Source organism: Balaenoptera acutorostrata, chromosome 4 (genome assembly GCF_949987535.1).
Source record: "Balaenoptera acutorostrata chromosome 4, mBalAcu1.1, whole genome shotgun sequence".
Classification (NCBI taxonomy): domain Eukaryota; kingdom Metazoa; phylum Chordata; class Mammalia; order Artiodactyla; family Balaenopteridae; genus Balaenoptera; species Balaenoptera acutorostrata.
In genome coordinates, this window is record NC_080067.1 from 108,914,553 (window position 1) to 108,936,942 (window position 22,390).

Here is a 22,390-nt window from a genome sequence, read left to right on the forward strand (position 1 = left end):
TTACTGACCATCTTCTGTATACCATACACCAGTGTTCTAGGTGCCTGAGATACACCTGTTTATTTAAATAACCACAACAACAATGAAAAACAAAAACTGATAGAGAAACCCTTCCCTTATTAAACTTACATTTTAGTTACAGGAGACAAACAATATAATAAATATAGGAAATAAGTTAATTATAGGTTATGTCATACGTTAGAGGTGATCAGGTACTATAGAAAAAAGAATAAAGTAGAGCAGGATATGGATTGTAGTTTTACATAAGGTGATCAGGGCAGGCCTCACTGAGAAAGAAGGTAAAGTCTGAGCAAGGCCTTGAAAGAGGGAGTTACTTCTGCAAATATCTGGGGTGAGAGAGTACAGCTGGGGCCAAGGCCAGGAAGCCAGTGTGGTAAAACCCAGTGAGATAGGAGCAGGGAAGAAGGACAGGAAGTCAGAAACGCATCAGAGGCCAGATAACGTAGGGCCTTGTAGGCCATGGTGAGGACTTTGGTTTTTGTAAGTGAAATTAATTTACTCTTCATGTTAATTTCCTTTGTTATCCAGGAGCCTTAGTCTTTTGTAAATGCTTCAACCATCCCTGTATACACCATGAAGAATAAACGAAAGTAGTCTATGCTTGAGTCAGTGGTAAGTCACAATTAGCAGCATCCCCACACCCCATTCCCAGTCAGTCAGTGGTGGGGTCAGTGGAAATGCCAAAGAGGCACACAGCAGATTATGACTTTACGGATCTGAGGTAGTATGTGAGGTCTGGGTACTTCTATCCACGGGCAAGTTTTACCTGTATTATCAACTTTGAAAAGTATGTTTACTTCTTAAGGAAGCTTTGAGATATGTAGAGTATAACTCTACTATTTTGTTTGAAGAATTCATAACTTCCAAATATCAAAGAACAAAATTTAAGTACAAAATAAGTTATTAAATAAAATATAATAAATGACTATCCAAAAAAGATGGATTGTATAGCATTTAAACAATATTTTGGATAACTGAAGTTACTAGATATATAATGAATTAGACTATAATAGTAAAGCTAATTCAATTGCTCTTTAATAATTTATTTCAAGATCTACAGTGCTTCAAATGTCACCATGACCAAAACAAGTACTTTTGGGGAACAAATCCCCATTTTCTGCTTGTTTGCATCATTTATTCTGTAACTATTCATTAGGCACCGATTACACAGTAGCAAACAAACATCCACAATCCCTAGCCATCATAAACCTTAGAGCCTAGGAAGAAAAGAGGCATTAGAGATTTATGTGTGATGACTGTTGTAAAGGAAAGCACAGGCAGGCACAGGAAGAGAGAGCAGCTGACCATGCCTATTCTAGAAGTCACAGAAGACCACACTGCAAACATATATCGACTGGGTCAGCAGTTCCCAGGAACATCATGGATCCTTTTCCCATCCCTTATGAGCCAGAGTAAAACATCTCAAATATACCTTTTTAAGGAAAATGGCCCATCATTCTCTACTACAAAGGTAGCATTTTATGTTTCCCCCCCACCATTCTTGTCAAGATTTCAGTTTAAAAAAAAAAATCACTGTCCAAATAATTACTTTTACACATTTTGAAACATTACTCTTAAAGCAGCGATCAAGGAAAAATGTTAGATTTTACCTTAAAAGCTTTCCTTTTTTAAACAGAATATTAGGTTCAAACAAAAAAAAGTTCTTCAAACATGAAAATCACTTTGGAAAATTATAATCATGCTGAGACTGGCACAAAATAGGTCTCTCTGGATTTCTATTTTTATTTTGACTACACTTGCAAGTACACAGTTAATCTTTAAGATCATTATGCCATATACTTGAAAACACAGCTTTAATTAAATATTTGAGGTAATTAAAGCCTTAATGAAAAAACATAACATTAGGAGTACAAATGAAAATCACAGCATGAATTACTGCAATGCCTGATAACAAAGCATTAAATTTATACTTTCAGAATAGAATGGGTTTAAAAGGCTAACAATCACCTAACACTCAAATTCTATGGAACTCTTTAAACACTGAATATATTCAATCTAACACATTTTAAAATGTACATGTCATTATAGCTTTTTAAAATAAGATAAATTATCACTGGGAACAGTTTGGCTGTGATGCTATGTAACAACAGAGAAATAAAAAACTATGTTTTTTAGTCTTATGATTATTGATCAAATACACTAGTCCTTCAATTGAAAAAATAATAAACAGTGTTCTTAGGTTTATAGTGTCTAGAAAGTTGACACTAGCAATAAAAGCAATCATTTAGTCATTTGGTCAGGCAGTAATTCAATAAAAGTACATAAGGCATTTGAGTACTATGGACACAAAAATGCCTGAGACATGATTTCTATCCCAGAGTGCTCATCATCTAATGAGAATGACTAAAATGTAAACAAATATTTGTACATTATGACACTATGACAGTTTAAAATGCTTATCGATATATACAAGATGCTAAAGGAATACTGAGCAAGAAGACTTTATTCAGCCTAGAGATACAGGAGAAGGTCTGGGAAGCTTCTTACACAAGGTAATGATGCCTCAGCTAAGTTCTTAAAATGTAGAAGTTTGCCGAGCAAGGGGAAGGTGAAAACAGGACGAAGGATGAAGAGGTTCCAGACTAAGAACACTGCCTGAGAAGACACCACACCAAGGAGGTAAGAACTGGCAGGGTGCTGAGTTGCTAAACCCAGGCATTAAGAGCACATCTCAGGAAAGCAGCCTTAAGCAAAAGGAGAACATGCTTGTTACATTCATACACAATCACAACTCAATACAACTGTGTATTGAGTCTAAAAGGAACCCGACATACTTCTACTTAAGGAACCCAGTATCATAATATAGGTAATAATGTGGCCTTCCCAGAAGTTGAAAGTGATCACTTAGCTCTTACTACAGTTATCCCTGAGTCTTGAATTATATACCAAACTAGAAAGGCTGACACGGAAAGGACTCTGTTGTAAGATGTACAGTATGTTTCTACTAGTAACAAGTAACATATAGGGATTGTTGGTACTCTGATATATAGCCACAAACTTGGTGTTAGAGCAGCCTGTGTTCAAATCCCCAAACTGCCATTTCCAAGCTATATGACCTGGGACACATTATTTAACTTCTCAGAATTTCATCAGTAAAATGGGCTAATAAAAATATCCATCCCATAGGGATGTGGTGAAATTACATAAGACATGCAAGTAAGGTGCACAATGCTTGTGGCACACAGTAAGTGCTCAACCTATAGCTGTTCTTATTACAGAATAAAATTCAAGACAGGGAGTCTACAAATGAGACCAGCGAGATGGGCAGGGACCAGATTATAGAGGAGGATTAATGGGTTCAGTTTTGCACATGTTGACAGTAGTGCTTGTCTCACACTGAAGTCTGACGCTGGAGGAGAGACCTGGACTGGGATTATGAGACATATACGTGGTAGTTAAAACCATAAGAACAGATGAAAGAGCACAGAAGGAAGAAGAGCCAGGGGACAGGGGACACAGAACCCCAAGAACCTTTGAAGAAACCCTTAAAATTGTAGCCAGAAAGAAATGACACCAAAGAAATGGCAGCAATGGGAACAGTTTCCAGAAGGGTTAAGAGATGAACAATATCAAATACTACAAAGTTTTGTAAAATAAAAGCATCTTTTTGGTAATTGCCACAAATTAAGTACCTCAGAAATAAATGCTCTCAGCTTTTCCCAAACCCTGCAATACCAACGCTTTGAATTTATATGGCGTGTCTTGATAGTTCAAAGCTATTTTACCCTATCATTTATCTTCATGCTGTCCCTGCAAGTAGAGCAGATACAAGTTACCCAAGGTTACAGTGCTAATAAAAATTAGTTAACAGCAGTTTCCATGGGAAGTTTAAAAACAATGGTTTGTAAAAATAATTATTATTATTTTAAAGGGCAACTTGAACCATCTCGTTTATCCTAAAATTTACTCACATTTATACACACACACACACACACACACACACACACACAGATACAAACCAGATAGCCAGGTAGTCTGGCTCATTTTCATCAAAATATTTTGGAATTTTTTCCCCACATTTCAGTCTATCACAATCATAACCTACTTCCTAGAGCTAAGAGAAGATAGATTACCTAGTAATAGGTAGATTACTAAGGTTATGAATTGCATGCTGTTAATAAAACCTAACCATGATGTTAATGAAAATCTAATAATGGCATTTTTCTGTTTAAAATCCTTAAACAGAATCAAATCCAAACTCTGCAGCCTCTTCTGCCACTCCCCAGCAAGACTTTAAGGCTGGGGTTTCCCCCAGTCCTTCCTGACCATGCATGTTAACACAGCAAATAAACCTTAACTTTTTCATGCAACTTTTCATACAGTCTTCTCAACTAGAACCGGTCTTAACTCTGCAGCCCCAGGATCAAATGTGCTGAGCATACATCATGCCTCTTTACTGAATGAAACAATACAAACATAATTTCTGATCCCCCATTTACTAAGTAAACACTAAGTAAAATTAAAATATATAACTTTAAGTTGAGAACATACTATAATGGATTTAATTTATATAAATCTTCACATCAAAGTAACAGTTCAATATTAGAGAATGTAATTAAAATTACCTATTTTCTTACATCAAACTGACTGAAGTTTTCTGAATAAATTTACATGTTTATGGTTTCAAGGTAATAATTAACAGTGAGAAATATTTTTAAAACTAAAGTAATTCTGAGTTAAAAAAAAAAAGTAGGCATTAAGAGAGCCAAAGACTGTTTTACATACTTTATCTCAGGGTCCCTTTTTATACAACAGATATAGAAATTAATATGTCTAAAATATAAGCCACATAATATTACCGTTTTGAACTTAGACTCAGAAAACATTTGAATTCTGAATCTTTTCTGAAAGACATTATTACAATCTTTTAAACATTTACAACTCTAAACTTCCTCATCTGTCAACTAAGGAAGACAATACTTCAAATGAGATAATTACATAAAAGCTATTTCTAACTTCAAAAATGTTATGCAAGTTAAAATAAAACACTTCACTGAAACACTATGAAGCAAAATTTAACACATCAAAATTAATATTTATTACTTAAAATATTTAAAACTACATGGAGCAATTTAACAAATAACAAATACATATGAAAAGGGACTTGGGAATACTGTTTTATGATATATGTGTGAGAAAACAAAAAACTTACCACAAAAAAAATTAATACAATGAAAAAATTTTACCAAAAACACTTATGTTGTGATTTTATTATACAAATGCACTATTTTCTTTTTTTTTTTATTTTGTAAATTTAGAATTTTTTTTTCACACACTGTATTTTATTTTTACAAGAGATAAATAGACTGACACCAAGCATTGTACATGGATGACCACAACAAAAGCAACAATGATTGCAATTACCAAACACGAAACACACTCATACTATGTCATAATATTGACATTCAGTCCAGTAATCCTCCACTGTAACAACAGCTCCTTTACTTTGCAGTGAAAATTGATTTGTATATTCTTTGCCTCTGAGTCCTTGTGGGTTTTTTTTTTTTAATTCAAACAGAAAGTCACAAAAATTATACTCATCCTCATCAGTTCACTCAGTCCCATGTAATTAATTTTTTTTTCATCTTGATCTTTTGTTAGCACTTTTATGAATTCATCAGTTTTTCATTAGAGTTATAAAAATGCTTATTCATTCAGTTCAGCAGTACAGTCAGTTACCAGAAAGCTGTACTTGTCAGAGTCTTTTCCATGAATTTCTTGAAGATGAAACCCTTTTATAGGAACATATTTGCAAAAGCATCAGAGTACACCCAGAACTGTCTCTAAATGACAAAAGACTTAAAAATGACCACGGTTAAAGATTTGATGAAAGTTCATAATAATGCAGTTGACAAGAAAATTAGTTATTTCTGAGATATACATTTTAAAGTAATAACTAGGATTATGATTTATAACATTATACCAGAACATATAAGATTTTTAGAAATTTCAAGTAATGTCTGAAACATTTATATTAACATATTTCCATACAAATAACCCAATGAAAGTTTAGTATTAGTTGTTTTGTTTGTTTGTTTTTTCATACTGCAGGTTCTCATTAGTCATCAGTTTTATACACATCAGTGTATACATGTCAATCCCAATCGCCCAATTCAGCACACCACCATCCCCACCCCACCGCAGTTTTCTCCCCTTGGTGTCCATATGTCTGTTCTCTACATCTGTGTCTCAACTTCTGCCCTGCAAACTGGTTCATCTGTACCATTTTTCTAGGTTCCACATATATGCATTAATATACGATATTTGTTTTTCTCTTTCTGACTTACTTCACTCTGTATGACAGTCTCTAGATCCATCCACGTCTCAACAAATGACTCAATTTCGTTCCTTTTTATGGCTGAGTAATATTCCATTGAATATATGTACCACATCTTCTTCATCCATTCATCTGTTGATGGGCATTTAGGTTGCTTCCATGACCTGGCTATTGTAAATAGTGCTGCAATGAACATTGGAGTGCATGTGTCTTTTTGAATTACGGTTTTCTCTGGGTATATGCCCAGTAGTGGGATTGCTGGGTCATATGGTAATTCTATTTTTAGTTTTTTAAGGAACCTCCATATTGTTCTCCATAGTGGCTGTATCGATTTACATTCCCACCAACAGTGCAAGAGGGTTCCCTTTTCTCCACACCCTCTCCAGCATTTGTTGTTTGTAGATTTTCTGATGATGCCGATTCTAACTGGTGTGACATGATACCTCATTGTAGTTTTGATTTGCATTTCTCTAATAATTAGTGATGTTGAGCAGCTTTTCATGTGCTTTGTGGCCGTCTGTATGTCTTCTTTGGAGAAATGTCTATTTAGGTCTTCTGCCCATTTTTGGATTGGGGTGTTTGTTTCTTTAATATTGAGCTGAATGAGCTGTTTGTATATTTTGGAGATTAATCCTTTGTCTGTTGATTGGTTTGCAAATATTTTCTCCCATTCTGAGGGCTGTCTTTTCGTCTTGTTTATGGTTTCCTATGCTGTGCAAAAGCTTTGAAGTTTCATTAGGTCCCATTTGTTTATTTTTGTTTTTATTTCCATTACTCTAGAAGGTGGATCAAAAAAGATCTTGCTGTGATTTATGTCAAAGAGTGTTCTGCCTATGTTTTCCTCTAAGAGTTTTATAGTGTCCAGTCTTACATGTAGGTCTCTAATCCATTTTGAGTTTATTTTTGTGTATGGTGTTAGGGAGTATTCTAATTTCATTCTTTTACATGTAGCTGTCCAGTTTTCCCAGCACCACTTATTGAAGAGACTGTCTTTTCTCCATTGTATATCTTTGCCTCCTTTGTCATAGATTAGTTGACCATAGGTGCGTGGGTTTATCTCTGGGCTTTCTATCTTGTTCCATTGATCTATGTTTCTGTTTTTGTGCCAGTACCATATTGTCTTGATTACTGTGGCTTTGTAGTATAGTCTGAAGTCAGGGAGTCTGATTCCTCCAGCTCCTTTTTTTTCCCTCAAGACTGCTTTGGCTATTTGAGGTCTTTTGTGTCTCCATACAAATTTTAAGATGATTTGTTCTAGCTCCGTAAAGAATGCCATTGGTAATTTGATAGGGATTGCATTGAATCTGTAGATTGCTTTGGGTAGTATAGTCATTTTCACAATATTGATTCTTCCAATCCAAGAACATGGTATATCTCTCCATCTGTTGGTATCATCTTTAATTTCTTTCATCAGTGTCTTATAGTTTTCTGCATACAGGTCTTTTGTCTCCCTAGGTAGGTTTATTCCTACGTATTTTATTCTTTTTGTTGCAATGGTAAATGGGAGTGTTTCCATAATTTCTCTTTCAGATTTTTCATCATTAGTGTATAGGAATGCAAGAGATTTCTGTGCATTAATTTTGTATCCTGCTACTTTACCATATTCATTAATTACCTCTAGCAGTTTTCTGGCGGCATCTTTAGGATTCTCTATGTATAGTATCATGTCATCTGCAAACAGTGACAGTTTTACTTCTTCTTTTCCAATTTGTATTCCTTTTATTTCTTTTTCTTCTCTGATTGCCGTGGCTAGGACTTCCAGAACTATGTTGAATAACAGTGGTGAGAGTGGACATCCTTGTCTCGTTCCTGATCTTAGAGGAAATGCTTTCAGTTTTTCACCATTGAGAATGATGTTTGCTGTGGGTTTGTCATATATGGTCTTTATTATGTTGAGGGAGGTTCCCTCTATCCCCACTTTCTGGAGAGTTTTTATCATAAATGGGTGTTGAGTTTTGTCAAAAGCTTTTTCTGCATCTATTGAGATGATCATATGGTTTTTATTCTTCAATTTGTTAATATGGTGTATCACATTGATTGATTTGCGTATATTGAAGAATCCTTGCATCCCTGGGATAAATCCCACTTGATCGTGGTGTATGATCCTTTTAATGTGTTGTTGGATTCTGTTTGCTAGTATTTTGTTGAGGATTTTTGCATCTATATTCATCAGTGATATTGGTCTGTAATTTTCTTTTTTGGTAGTGTCTTTGTCTGGTTTTGGTATCAGGGTGATGGTGGCCTCATAGAATGAGTTTGGGAGTCTTCCTTCCTCTGCAATTTTTTGGAAGAGTTTGAGAAGGATGGGTGTTAGCTCTTCTCTAAATGTTTGATAGAATTCACCTGTGAAGCCATCTGGTCCTGGACTTTTGTTTGTTGGAAGATTTTTTATCACAGTTTCAATTTCATTACTTGTGATTGGTCTGTTCATATTTTCTGTTTCTTCCTGGTTCAGTCTTGGAAGGTTATACCTTTCTGAGAATTTGTCCATTTCTTCCAGGTTGTCCATTTTATTGGCATAAAGTTGCTTGTAGTAGTCTCTTAGGATGCTTTGTATTACTGCAGTGTCTGTTGTAACTTCTCCTTTTTCATTTCTGATTTTATTGATTTGAGTCCTCTCCCTCTTTTTCTTGATGAATCTGGCTAATGGCTTATCAATTTTGTTTATCTTCTCAAAGAACCAGCTTTTAGTTTTATTGATCTTTGCTATTGTTTTCTTTGTTTCTATTTCATTTATTTCCGCTCTGATCTTTATGATTTCTTTCCTTCTGCTAACTTTGGGTTTTGTTTGTTCTTCTTTCTCTAGTTTCTTTAGGAGTAAGGTTAGATTGTTTACTTGAGATTTTTCTTGTTTCTTTAGGTAGGCTTGTATAGCTATAAACTTCCCTCTTAGAACTGCTTTTGCTGCATCCCATAGGTTTTGGGTCGTTGTGTTTTCATTGTCATTTGTCTCTAGGTATTTTTTGATTTCCTCTTTGATTTCTTCAGTGATCTCTTGGTTATTTAGTAACGTATTCTTTAGTCTCCAAGTGTTTGTGTTTTTTACGTTTTTTTCCCCTGTATTTCTTTTTTTTTTCACACACACACACTGTATTTTATTTTTACAAGAGATATTTTACAAGAGATAAATAGACTGACACCAAGCATTGTACATGGATGAGTATAATTTTTGTGACTTTCTGTTTGAATTAAAAAAAAAAAAATCCCACAAGGACTCAGAAGCAAAGAATATACAAATCAATTTTCACTGCAAAATAAAGGAGCTGTTACAGTGGAGGATTACCGGACTGAATGTCAATATTATGACATAGTATGAGTGTGTTTCGTGTTTGGTAATTGCAATCATTGTTGCTTGTGTTGTGGTCATCCATGTACAATGTAATTCATTTCTAATCTCATAGCGTTGTGGTCAGAAAAGATGCTTGATATGATTTCAATTTTCTTAAATTTACTGAGGCTTGATTTGTGACCCAAGATGTGATCTATCCTGGAGGATGTTCCATGCGCACTTGAGAAGAATGTGTAATCTGCTGTTTTTGGATAGAATTTCCTATAAATATCAATTAAATCTATCTGGTCTATTGTGTCATTTAAAGCTTCTGTTTCCTTATTTATTTTCATTTTCGATGATCTGTCCATTGGTGTGAGGTGTTAAAGTCCCCCACTATGATTGTGTTACTGTCAATTTCCTCTTTTATAGCTGTTAGCAGTTGCCTTATGTATTGAGGTGCTCCTATGTTGGGTGCATATATATTTATAATTGCTATATCTTCTTCTTGGATTGATCCCTTGATCATTATGTAGTGTCCTTCCTTGTCTCTTGTAACATTCTTTATTTTAAAGTCCATTTTATCTGATATGAGTATAGCTACTCCAGCTTTCTTTTGATTTCCATTTGCATGGAATATCTTCTTCCATCCCCTCACTTTCAGTCTGTGTGTGTCCCTAGGTCTAAAGTGGGTCTCTTGTAAACAGCATATATATGGGTCTTGTTTTTGTATCCATTCAGCAATCCTGTGTCTTTTGGTTGGAGCATTTAATCCATTCATGTTTAAGGTAATTATCGATATGTATGTTCCTATGACCATTTTCTTAATTGTTTTGGGTTTGTTTTTGTAGGTCCTTTTCTTCTCTTGTGTTTCCCACTTAGAGAAGTTCCTTTAGCATTTGTTGTAGAGCTGGTTTGGTGGTGCTGAATTCTCTTAGCTTTTGCTTGTCTGTAAAGCTTTTGATTTCTCCATGAAATCTAAATGAGATCCTTGCCGGGTAGCGTAATCTTGGTTGTAGGTTCTTCCCTTTCATCACTTTAAGTATATCATGCCACTCCCTTCTGGCTTGTAGAGTTTCTGCTGAGAAATCAGCTGTTAACCTTATGGGAGTTCCTTTGTATGTTATTTGTCATTTTTCCCTTGCTGCTTTCAATAATTTTTCTTTTGTCTTTAATTTTTGCCACTTTGATTACTATGTGTCTCGGCGTGTTCCTCCTTGGGTTTATCCTGTATGGGACTCTCTGCGCTTCCTGGACTTGGGTGGCTATTTCCTTTCCCATGTTAGGGAAGTTTTCGACTATAATCTCTTCAAATATTTTCTCTGGTCCTTTCTCTCTCTCTTCTCCTTCTGGGACCCCTATAATGCGAATGTTGTTGCGTTTAATGTTGTCCCAGAGGTCTCTTAGGCTGTCTTCATTTCTTTTCATTCTTATTTCTTTAGTCTGTTCCGCAGCAGTGAATTCCACCATTCTGTCTTCCAGGTCACTTATCCGTTCTTCTGCCTCAGTTATTCTGCTACTGATTCCTTCTAGTGTAGTTTTCATTTCAGTTATTGTATTGGTCATCTCTGTTTGTTTGTTCTTTAATTCTTCTAGGTCTTTGTTAATCATTTCTTGCATCTTCTCAATCTTTGCCTCCATTCTTATTCCGAGGTCCTGGATCATCTTCACTATCATTACTCTGAATTCTTTTTCTGGAAGGTTGCCTATCTCCACTTCATTTAGTTGTTTTTCTGGGGTTTTTTCTTGTTCCTTCATCTGGTATATAGCCCTCTGCCTTTTCATCTTGTCTATCTTTCTGTAAATGTGGTTTTTGTTCCACAGGCTGCAGGACTGTAGTTTTTCTTGCTTCTGCTGTCTGCCCTCTGGTGGTTGAGGCTATCTAAGAGGCCTGATGGGAGGCTCTGGTGGTGGGTAGAGCTGACTGTTGCTGTGGCAGTCAGAGCTCCATAGATCTTTAATCCACTTGACTGTTGATGGGTGGGGCTGGGTTCCCTCCCTGTTGGTTGTTTTGCCTGAGGCAACCCAACACTGGAGCCTACCTGGGCTCTTTGGTGGGGCTAATGGCAGACTCTGGGAGGGTTCACGCCAAGGAGTACTTCCCAGAACCTCTGCCAGTGTCCTTGTCCCCACGGTGAAACAGAGCCAGCCCCCGCCTCTGCAGGAGACCCTCCAACACTAGCAGGTAGGTCTGGTTCAGTCTCCCCCAAGGTCACTGCTCCTTCCCCCGGGTCCCAATGCGCACACTATTCTGTGTGCGCCCTCCAAGAGTGGGGTCTCTGTTTCCCCCACTTCTGTCGAAGTCCTGCAATCAATTCCCACTGGGCTTCAAAGTCTGATTCTCTATGAATTCCTCCTCCCGTTGCCGGACCCCCAGGTTGGGAAGCCTGACGTGGGGCTCAGAACCTTCATTCCAGTGGGTGGACTTCTGTGGTATAAGAGTTCGCCAGTCTGTGAGTCACCCACCCAGCAGTTATGGGATTTGATTTTACTCTGATTGCGCCCCTCCTACTGTCTCACTGTGGCTTCTCCTCCGTCCTTGGACGTGGAGTATCCTCCTTGGTAAAGTCCAGTGTCTTCCTGTTGATGACTGTCCAGCAGCCAGTTGTGATTCTGGTGCTCTCGCAAGAGGGAGTGAGAGCACGTCCTTCTACTCCGCCATCTTGGTTAATCCTTGCACTATTTTCTAACATTTTAATTCAGATTGTAGAGTCCAGGATAATACTGCATCAAAATAACTCTCTAAATTTATGAAGCACTGAAAAGAGGGCAAAACTTGGGGTTATATGCTAGCTTTGAAGTCCTGATCAAGTGAAATTCTTAGTATCAGTTTGTTCCTTTCTAAAATATAAAGGGACAATGTAAACTATGGACTTTAGCTAATGATATATCACTATGTTCATCAATTGTAACAAATGTACCCCACTAATGAAAGATGTTAATAATAGTGGAAACTAGGAGGAGGGAGGGTATATGGGAGCTCTCTGTACTTTCTGCTGAGTTTTTCTGTAAACCTAAAATTGATCTAAAGATAAAGACAATTTTTTTAATTGAAAAATAAAAAATAAAAATAAAATAAAATATAAAGGGGTAGAATCAAAATATCTCTAGATCACTTTCCTAAAATTCTGAGATTCTTACTATGAATAAACAAGAAGCTGTAGGGGGATAAAAAGAAGTGTAAGATATTCCAGTTCTGCCCATGGCACATCAGATAATCCTTGCTAATCTGTATGTACAGCTTAATTAAGAAATTAAGAACCAGCAATTTCTATAAATAGTCTAGGATTTACAGTTATATTTACTTAGACCAAGAAAGATGGCTAATAGGGTGCTGTTTCCCCACTGAAAAAATTCCTAGCAGAGATAACATACCACATCATGGCATGTTTTACCAGATACCATACTGATACACAGAAAGCACCAATCCACATTGCTTACTGTGACATGTGAGTCTCTTCTTTTAGACTTGGCCACAGTGAATAACAGTCTACTAATAAACTTGAATTAAAGCTTCAAGTAGGCTGAATTGTGACAAGGAAAAACACAGATGGGTAAGAAACTAGTTTTAGCTAGTGGTTACCTCAGGGAAGGGATGGTATGAGACAAATAAGGTGCAGGGAGCTTCAAGGATTTATCCATTTCTTCAGAAAAAAACTGAAATGTGATGACCAAAGGTTAATATTTGTAAAACCTAGGTAGTAAGCACATGAGTACTTACTATACTTTTCTTGTTCTTTAAATACTGGTAAAAATATGTTTTTACTATTTTAAATTATACTACATAATTCTTGCTGCCAAAATTACTTCCTTTAACTTGATGTTAATTTTCTGCCTCTCTAGGTGGGCTATTCCTGAAATCATCTCATGGAAAGCACAGGAAGCACAATTTCTTCAAGACCCTGGTAAAATTACACCCTTTCCAAAATTCTGCTTCCAACCCTTGCTAGAATCTTGGAAATCATCTTTAAACTCATATATTCTATCATATGTTATATTACCATTTCATCAACTAGATGCTACTTGGTATAAATAATCAGAGTTCTGAGTATGTAAATGATAATATGTAAGGGTGAGGACCTGCTGACAGGGTCCAGATATTTACTGAGAACCATGACTTGACAGACCTTGTGTTCTGTGCCCTGGATGAAGGCTGCTCCCTATACACAAAATAAATTTCAACAGAGATTCAAATGTTAAAAATTAAAACATAAAAGTACTAGAAAAAAAAAGTATAGGTGAATATAATCTTGGAGTGGTGATGAACTTCCTAAATATTACACTGAAAGAATAATACATTTGAATTAAAACAATAATGTTTATGCTTCAAAAACCATAAAAAAAATTAAAAACATAACAAAAGAAAGAAAAATATCTGCAACATATACTAGAGTGAAAGGGTTACTAGTATAAACACTTAAAAACTCTTTTAGAAAAATCAATAAGAAAATGGACCTGTGCCAATAGAAAAACAGCAAAGGGAATCACTGGGAAATTCTCAGAAGAAGAAATACAAATGTCTAAGGGAAAAAACTTTTAACCTTATCAGTAATCAAGAAAATAGAAACTAAAAACAGATAACATTTCCCCCATAACCTGGAAAAAATGAAAAAGTGATGGCTCCTATTTTTTGAGGAAAAAAGTACTCTCTTACCCTGCTGGTAGGAGTAGAAATTGGTTTAAAAAAACAAGAAGACTTTCTGAAGAGCAATTTGGCAATATATATCACACACCTTAAACTTTTTCATATCATTTGATCTAGAATTCCATTTCCAAAGACATTTATATAAGGATGCTCACCAAGGCATTGTTGATAACAGTAAAAAAAATTTAAACATTCTAAATATTTAATAACAGGAATAATTAAAAACACTTTGGTGAATCTATTCAACACATTACTCTGCTGCTATTAAAAAGATGTTGAACAAAAATATGTAATGATGTAAAATGATGTTAATTATACATTAAGGCAAAAATAAATAAAAAGCTATGAAATATCACTTTATTATCTCATTACTGTTTAAAAAAATTTACATGTATGTATGAGATTCTACACCAAAATACAAAAAATGGTAATCTCTGGTGGGTGAGATTGTGAGTTAACTTAAATTTGCCCCTTTCTGCTTAACTGTGCTTTCAATGTTCTACAATAAACATGCATTACCTTTAAATAACAATAAATATACATTACTTTTAAATGTTTTTTTTTTTAAATTTTATTTTTTTAATACAGCATGCTCTTATTAGTTATCTATTTTATTAAATGTTTTTAAATAACAGCAGCTCCTGTCCACAAGACATCCTGTATGACTAGGCAAACTGAATAAACATTACAATACATGGTAAGTAGAGACCAATACAAGGGGCTCATAAGCAAACACAATGCAAGGTAAAGAATCTAGCTGGAATTCAAAGAGTTTCCTGAAGGAGGGAATCTCCCAAGTGAGATTTAAGTATGATTAGGAACAGTCAAAAAAGAGAAGGGCATTCAGGGAGGAATGGAGGGACTAGAGAACTTAAATACCCCAAATCTGGAATGACAGGAAGAAAAAGAATAGCTTATGATGAGTCCATATAGCCAGGCTCAGGTCAAAGTGCAAATATTCTTTAAGTAATAAGTTTGGATGTTATCCTGAAGGCAATTAGGAAAGACTTAAGGTTTAAAATCAGCTGCATACTAAAAAGATCATTGACAGTATGGAGCATTAATCAGAGGGGAACAGTGGAAAGTCTGCCAAAGAGATCTGGGAGAGAAATAATGGAAACCTTAATAATGGAAACGCAGCAGTGGGTATGAAAAGGCTGAAAGAGTGCAAGACACACAAATTGTATTAAGTAGGTATAAACCAAAGGATTTGATGATTTGAGATAACAAAGCACAAAGAGGTGTGCAGGATTACTCTTGGCTTCTGATGTGGGTAAAAGGAAGGCAGAAGCAATTCGGCATGAGAGAAGACGTAAGTTCAGTTTTGGATGTGTTGGGATTGAAGATTCTGTGGTAACTGGATATGTAAGTCTTAAGTGGTGGATGAGTCTTTGTGCTGGAAATATGGACTTGAGAGTCAATGTTGAGGTGGTAGCTTAAGTCTCTCTATATGATGCAACTGACCATAAAGGGAGAATATGTAGAAGAAGAAAAGACAGTTGAAGACAGAACCTAAAGCAAACTTGGGAGTCGGATGAAGGAAGGCTAACTGGCAAAAAGAGATAGAAAAGGAAATAGGCGGAAAGGTGAAAAAATTTTAAATTCAGGAAAAAAAAATAAGAGAATTCCAAGAGGAGAGTGATCTTAAGTGTCAATTGATGCCAAAAGATTGAAAAGCACCACAATAACCAAGTGACCAAGGTTAACAGCAGCAGTAATAAGACATATCAAAATCATGTACCCCTTGATATGATGTACTGAAAAGGACATTTCACCTCCATGGTATTTCCTTTACCCATTTATGCAGCAACATCTTTGTAAGGGGTATTCTACAAAACAATTGACAGGTACTCTTCAAAGTCTCAAGGTTATGAAAGACAAGGAAAAACTGCAGAACTATTATAGATTGAGGGAGAACAGAGACACAACAAAGCAATGTGGAATCCTTGATTAGATCCTGGACAGGGGGAAAAAAGCATTAGATGTTAAAACGAGTGAACTCAGAATAAAATCTATAATTTAGTTAATAGTACAGGACCAAAGTTAATCCCTTAGCTTTGATCACTGTATTATGATCTCAAAATAAAAAGTCAAAAAAAAAAAAAAAACCCACTATAGTGCACTGCTTCTACAGGAGCAAGCCACTTACTTATCTGTGAGTATACCTTTTAGCCTATTCAAGGTTAATTTTACATAGGTGCAGAGCCTACGTTAGGTTCTGTCTGGTGGTTAACAAGAGCAGATACAGTGTTCCTGAATTCCCTAGCATCCTGGTCTGACTCCTGACCTAGACTGGTACTTTTAACTCTTGACCTCTGACTCCTGCCTTGTCCCTATCACATGTTCTGAATATGTCATCTAATCCCTGATCCCAGCCTCTAGAATAATATGCTCGTTGGGAGAGAATCTAAGTGAGAACAGGTGGGTAAATCCAAAGGGTGCAGTATACAGTAGTTAAGTCAGCAAAGTAATCTCAGAACATAGTGTATTAATAATGATCTTCTCTCTTACACACACTCACTTCTCACACTTACAAACATATCTTCATAAAATATAAACGTGGGGGACTTCCCTGCTGGTGCAGTGGTTAAGAATCCACCTGCCAATGAAGGGGACACGGGTTCAATCCCTGGTCAGGGAAGATCCCACATGTCACGGAGCAACTAAGCCCATGCACCACAACTACTGAGCCTGTGCTCTAGAGCCCGTGAGTCACAACTAATGAAGCCCACGCGCCCTAGGGCCTGCGTGCTGCAACTACTGGGCCCGCGTGCTGCAACTACCGGACCCACGTGCTGCAACTACCGCAGCCCGCGTGCCTAGAGCGTGTGCTCCGCAACGAGAAGCCACAGCAATGAGAAGGCCACGCACTGCAACGAAGAGTAGCCCCTGCTCGCCGCAACTAGAGAAAGCCCGCGCGCAACAAAGACCCAATACAGCCAAAAAATATATATACATATATATGTATAAAAACATGAAGAGGAATCTCAATAAGGAACAGCACAGCCTAAAACTTAAAAAATACAGAATATACCTAAGCGTACAAAATTTGATATATTTTTAAAATCAGCTTGCTCACCTCTCATTTATTCCAGTAAATGGACTACTTCCTTAATATTTACTTAAGGATTTGCTAAGGAGTAATCAAACTACATAAAATACTATGCAAATATTATTCAGCCACTACTATGAACCAGGCATTGAACAAAGGTACTTAAAAGATAGGTGTAACCCAATTTGTTTTTAAGTCATTTGACAGTTAGCTCTATCCAACACTGAGAGATTTTACCCATGTCCTTCATATTATGCCATGATCTAGATCAGTGAGGTCCAATAAAAATACAATGCAAGCCACACATATAAGTTTAAATTTTCCAGTTTACATTTTCTAGTAACTGCCTTTTAAAAAGTGAAAATAAAAGGTGAAAATAAAGTTCATATTATATTTTATTTAATCCAGTATATGCAAAAGTTATCATTTCAACATGTAATCAAACTGAAAAAAAGACTGATAATTTACCTTTTTCCCGTCTGCATATTAAATCTTCAAAATCCACTTTGTATTATACACTTACAGCATCTCAATTCTGACTAGCCACATTTCAAATGCTCAACAGCCACATGCAGCTAGTCACTACCCTATTGGACAGCTCAGATCTTGATACTACTACTTATTAAAGAAGAAAATAAACTGAGTTATAGGGTTAAATTTCAATTCTGCTTTATTAATCAAATCCAATTATCTATTCTACTTGGAAATCAATACATCCTCTGTTCTCTGAACTCTGTCTTTTCTTTAATCATCCCATAGACTATTATACTATAGCTACTGGGAGAAGCAAACACAAAGAATGATAAATTAAATTGAAAATCCCTTTGAAGTGCAAAGTTTTTGAGTGTTTTTAGTTAAAAGGACACATGCTACTACTGTGCTCTCTTACAAAAATAAAATATATTTTTTAAAAACCAGACATAGGGCTTCCCTGGTGGCGCAGTGGTTGGGGGTCTGCCTGCTAATGCGGGGGACGCGGGTTCGGGCCCTGGTCTGGGAGGATCCCACATGCCGCGGAGCGGCTGGGCCCGTGAGCCACAACTGCTGAGCCTGCGCGTCTGGAGCCTGTGCCCCGCAGCGGGAGGGGCCGCGATAGTGAAAGGCCCGCGCACCGCGATGAAGAGCGGTCCCCGCACCGCGATGAAGAGTGGCCCCCACTTGCCGTAACCGGAGAAAGCCCTCGCACGAACCGAAGACCCAACACAGCCAAAAATAAATAAATAAATAAATAAAGTAGCTATAAAAAACCAGACATAGAGAAAAACATAAAGGGCCATCTATTATGAATAACCCTCCCATCTTAGTAGAGACTGGGCAATCAGACCAGAACATGATTAAAACCAATTAAATCAGAGTCTACACACCCAAACACATCTTTGACTCTTAAAAGTTGATCACATCACTTATATCTAAAAGATTCACATCCATTTAAGAGTTAATAACAGGAGAAGAATTCAAAAGTTTCATTTAAAGCAAATTTCCAAATATAGGAATATAGTTTTCCTTATAAGTGTAGCTTTTCAGAGCCATTCTTTAAAGGATAGTTCATCCTTATGGCAAATACTTACTTGAAATGCTAATGATTGAGAAACCCAAAACTTTTGCTATAATTTACCCTTGGCCTAATTCTAAAGTAGAATTATAAAAAATCAACATTATTTATAAAGACCAACGAACTTAAGGTTTCTTTATTGGTTGAGCAGCTCAATTTTAAAAGCATCATTTTCACTGACTTCTTCCCAGCAGAGTGCCTGGCACATGGTATTTTCTCAGCAAATGAATGAATACCAAGTAGCAGGCTCTAAAATATTAATACATCTAGCATTCAAAATGAAACATCAAGAAGTGGACTCTTTCAACTAAAGGGCTTAATCTCATATAAAAATTGAAGCTACACTACAGTTAAGAACACTTTCCATCAGTTATTCTCATTCAATACAAAACTCCTAAAGCGTAAATACTATCATTCTCATTCAATATGAGGAGGATGGGGCCGAAAGTGGTTAAGTCATATAATTATTAAGTAGTGGAGCCAGATTTCAAGCCCAAGTTCTCAAACAAAATGTGTGTGTTGGGAAGGGGTTTGTGGATGTTATGAAAACTATATTCCATTCTTCCCTATTAAAAAAAAAAATTCCCATTACAAAAGTTTCAGAGGAAAAATACACAATTCCACACACACACACAAAATCCACAACTTTTTAAGAAATTAGGACCCATTTAAATTATAACAATACTAAGCATTACGGATGAGAACTTAACTGCAACTAAACATTAAGTCTACGTTCTCCTATCGCTCCCTGAGGGGATATATCAAAGTGGGAGGGAAAGCATCCCCTGCGGCCTGGGAGACTCGTCCAGGCTTAGAGAGGACAGGCGGCGTCCCGTCCGACCCTTGGGGCGCAGCTGTCCCCCTCCCCTAGGAAGGCACCCGGCCAACCGGCTCCAGCCTACCTGACGGGCTCCCGCCACCGCTTGAACCAGCTGCAGCAGTTGGCCATCAGACTGAACATCCCAGGCCGCTCCTCCCGCCACCTCCCATCCGAGCCCGGAGCGGAGGTGGGCCGCTAGTTGTCCTGGGCCGAGTCTGGGGGGCCGCCGCCGCCGCGAGGCGCCCCTGACGAGGATGGGCCCGGAGTAGAGGCCGGGAGGGAGGTGAGGGCGGTCAGTCCGAGAACCAAGGCCAATAACCGCGCCGACCAGCGAGCGGAATACTGCGCTCCGCGCCCAGGCACAGCAGGGCCAAAGGCGCAGTTTCACAGACCCGGGAAGGGTTTGCTGGGCCGACCAGAGAAAACCCCCGCGTCAACGTGCTGACGTTCCCCCAGGCGCGGAAGGCCCTCCCCAAGCACCGCCCATGCACTTCTCCAATCACCGTTCGACGGCCCGCCGCAGAGGGCTCTGAGTGGCTAAAGCGGCCCGGCTCCCCGCCCCTGCCCGAGAGGTGGGAGGGAGAAGGGGGAGTGGTCTTGAAGAGGGAGGGGGGGAGCTGAAGGTGGTTCTCGTAGCTAGGCAACGGAAGCGTCTAGAGATGAGTTGAGGGATTTCCAACAGATCTTAGGCTAAGACCGAGCTGCATACCCATCCAAACTGTGTGAGGGTGCTGCTCCTCGTCCGTCTCCAACCCCAACTGAGATCCAGAGATCTCAGGTCTTGTGCATGTTTTGTTTTGTTTTGTTTCATGAAGCAAGGATGAGGATCCTGCGGAATTCCAGCCAACTCTGGCTGCACAACTACAGAAACAATACACTGGGGCAATTAAGTTAAGAATGAGTGGAAAACTCCTTTGCTAACTATCCAATAGTTCAGATGAGAGTGAAATTTTAATCTGTATAACGTTTATTGCTGTTTGTTACATAAAATGTGAAATGGAATTTTATGATATTTGTTGTGTGTGGGGTTATGTTTACAAAAGACATAATATGCTCATTGTAGAAAGTGTGAAAAAGACTGAAAAAGGAACAAGATGAAGAAAATAAGATCTCACACTCACCACCCAAAGATAGCCAATGTTAATATTTTGATGTATATTCTTTCCAGGATTTTTAGATACATAGATTGCTAGCTATTTGGTTTCTGCAAGATGGAGAGCATGATCTACTAGCTGTTTTGTAACATGCTTTATTTTATTTAAAGAGATATGTAATATCTGCTTTTCCTTTATATTCTTTGGAAATAAGTCAATGACAAGTACATTCCTATAGAAAAAAAATGAATGCATTATATGTAGCGACCCGTGTGTCCATTTAGTCTCCACTTAAATATATATTTTCAAATCCTGGTAAAAGGAGAGAGGACCCTGGGAAGCCCAGTGTATCCAAGAGAAAATAATGGTTTGGGATTAAGGTAGATCTAGTTTTAAAATTATTTTCTGTCTTTTACTAATTCATGTAACCCTAATTCAAACACATATACATCTCTTACAGCTTACTGGCTCTGAACTCAAGTACCCTATCTATAAAATGACAATGAAAATACCTACTTTGCAGGGTTGCTAAGTTGATGAAATGAGAGAAATAAAGCTCAGGTGCAATTTCTAACAAATAGTAGATAGCAGATTTTTGAAGTTGGTGTCACCTGTCCCATAAATATTTATGGTATATATCCCCCTACCTCTGTCTCCAAACTGCTAGGGATCTTGTTCACTATTCTCATTGTCCTGCCTTGATAACTTCAATTTTCTTTCCAGTTGCTCAAGGCTGTATGACCTCAACTGGTTTTCCTAACTGAACTGGCCCTTCCTCATCAGTGCTAGACTGTCTCTGCCCAGACTGTCCTGTCCAGACACTATAATACCTCTGTAACTACATATAATGTAGTTAACTCTTCTAAAATTCTTTCCTCCCTTGGCTTTTCACAATTATATACTTTTATGGTTATCTTCTGATCTCACTGGTTATTCCTCTTTCAGCTTCCTATATGTATTCTCTAAGATCTGACTTTATCCCTCTGCTTTCCCTTTTAAAAAACATGTTCTCTTGGAGAGTCTAATAACTATTTCTGTGCCTGAAGAGCCCTACTATACTTAACTATCCTTGAGCATTTCTGGAACTATACTCAACCCCTGCTCTACTTCATGTCTTCCTTAATTCTGTTAGTGATACATTACCAAACATTTCTGGTACCAGCATACAGTTGGTCAGTTAGTTAACTAGCTGACTTAGTTTTTCAATATATTAAGTGGTTTCGTAGACATATGTGCTGCCCACTATTTACAGTTCTCTTTTTCTTTTACAAGCACATAAAATAGTTATTCCCACCTTCTTGAAGTCATGGGACCTGCTTTGTTCAGTGAAATGTGAGTGTAGTGGTTATATCACCTCTTGGTGAAAGCATTTAAGAGCTGGTCCACAATTCTCCATGTTCTATCATCCCTTGCAATGGTAACTGTGGAAGCCTACTTTAGCTCTGAAATACTACAATATAAAAACAGCATGGAATGCTGAGCCAACACATGGAAGACAGCTGCCTAGAAAATCCTGTAGTAGACTTCCTATGAGCAAGAAATAAACACTTATTTTAAGCTGCTATAATTTTGTGGCTGTTTGACTGCAGTACAACCTAGTTTGTTCTGAATGAAAAAAAACAATCTTGCCGTCATCATCC

General features: G+C 37.3%; 1 protein-coding gene across 4 annotated transcripts in view; it reads right to left on the reverse strand.

Moving 5' to 3' along the window:
* The window catches only part of ARL13B (ADP ribosylation factor like GTPase 13B), an 89,862-nt gene extending 69,786 nt beyond the window's left edge, over positions 1–20,076 (reverse strand). For all 4 annotated transcript variants that reach the window (XM_057545564.1, XM_007164081.2, XM_057545563.1 and 1 more), the window contains exon 1: positions 19,739–20,076. Coding sequence is in view for 2 of the 4 variants with exons in the window: in XM_057545563.1 (XP_057401546.1) it covers positions 19,739–19,797 (59 nt within the window). In the remaining 2 variants the exon portion in view is untranslated. The remainder of the gene's footprint in view (positions 1–19,738) is intronic.
* Positions 20,077–22,390: the final 2,314 nt, after the last annotated feature.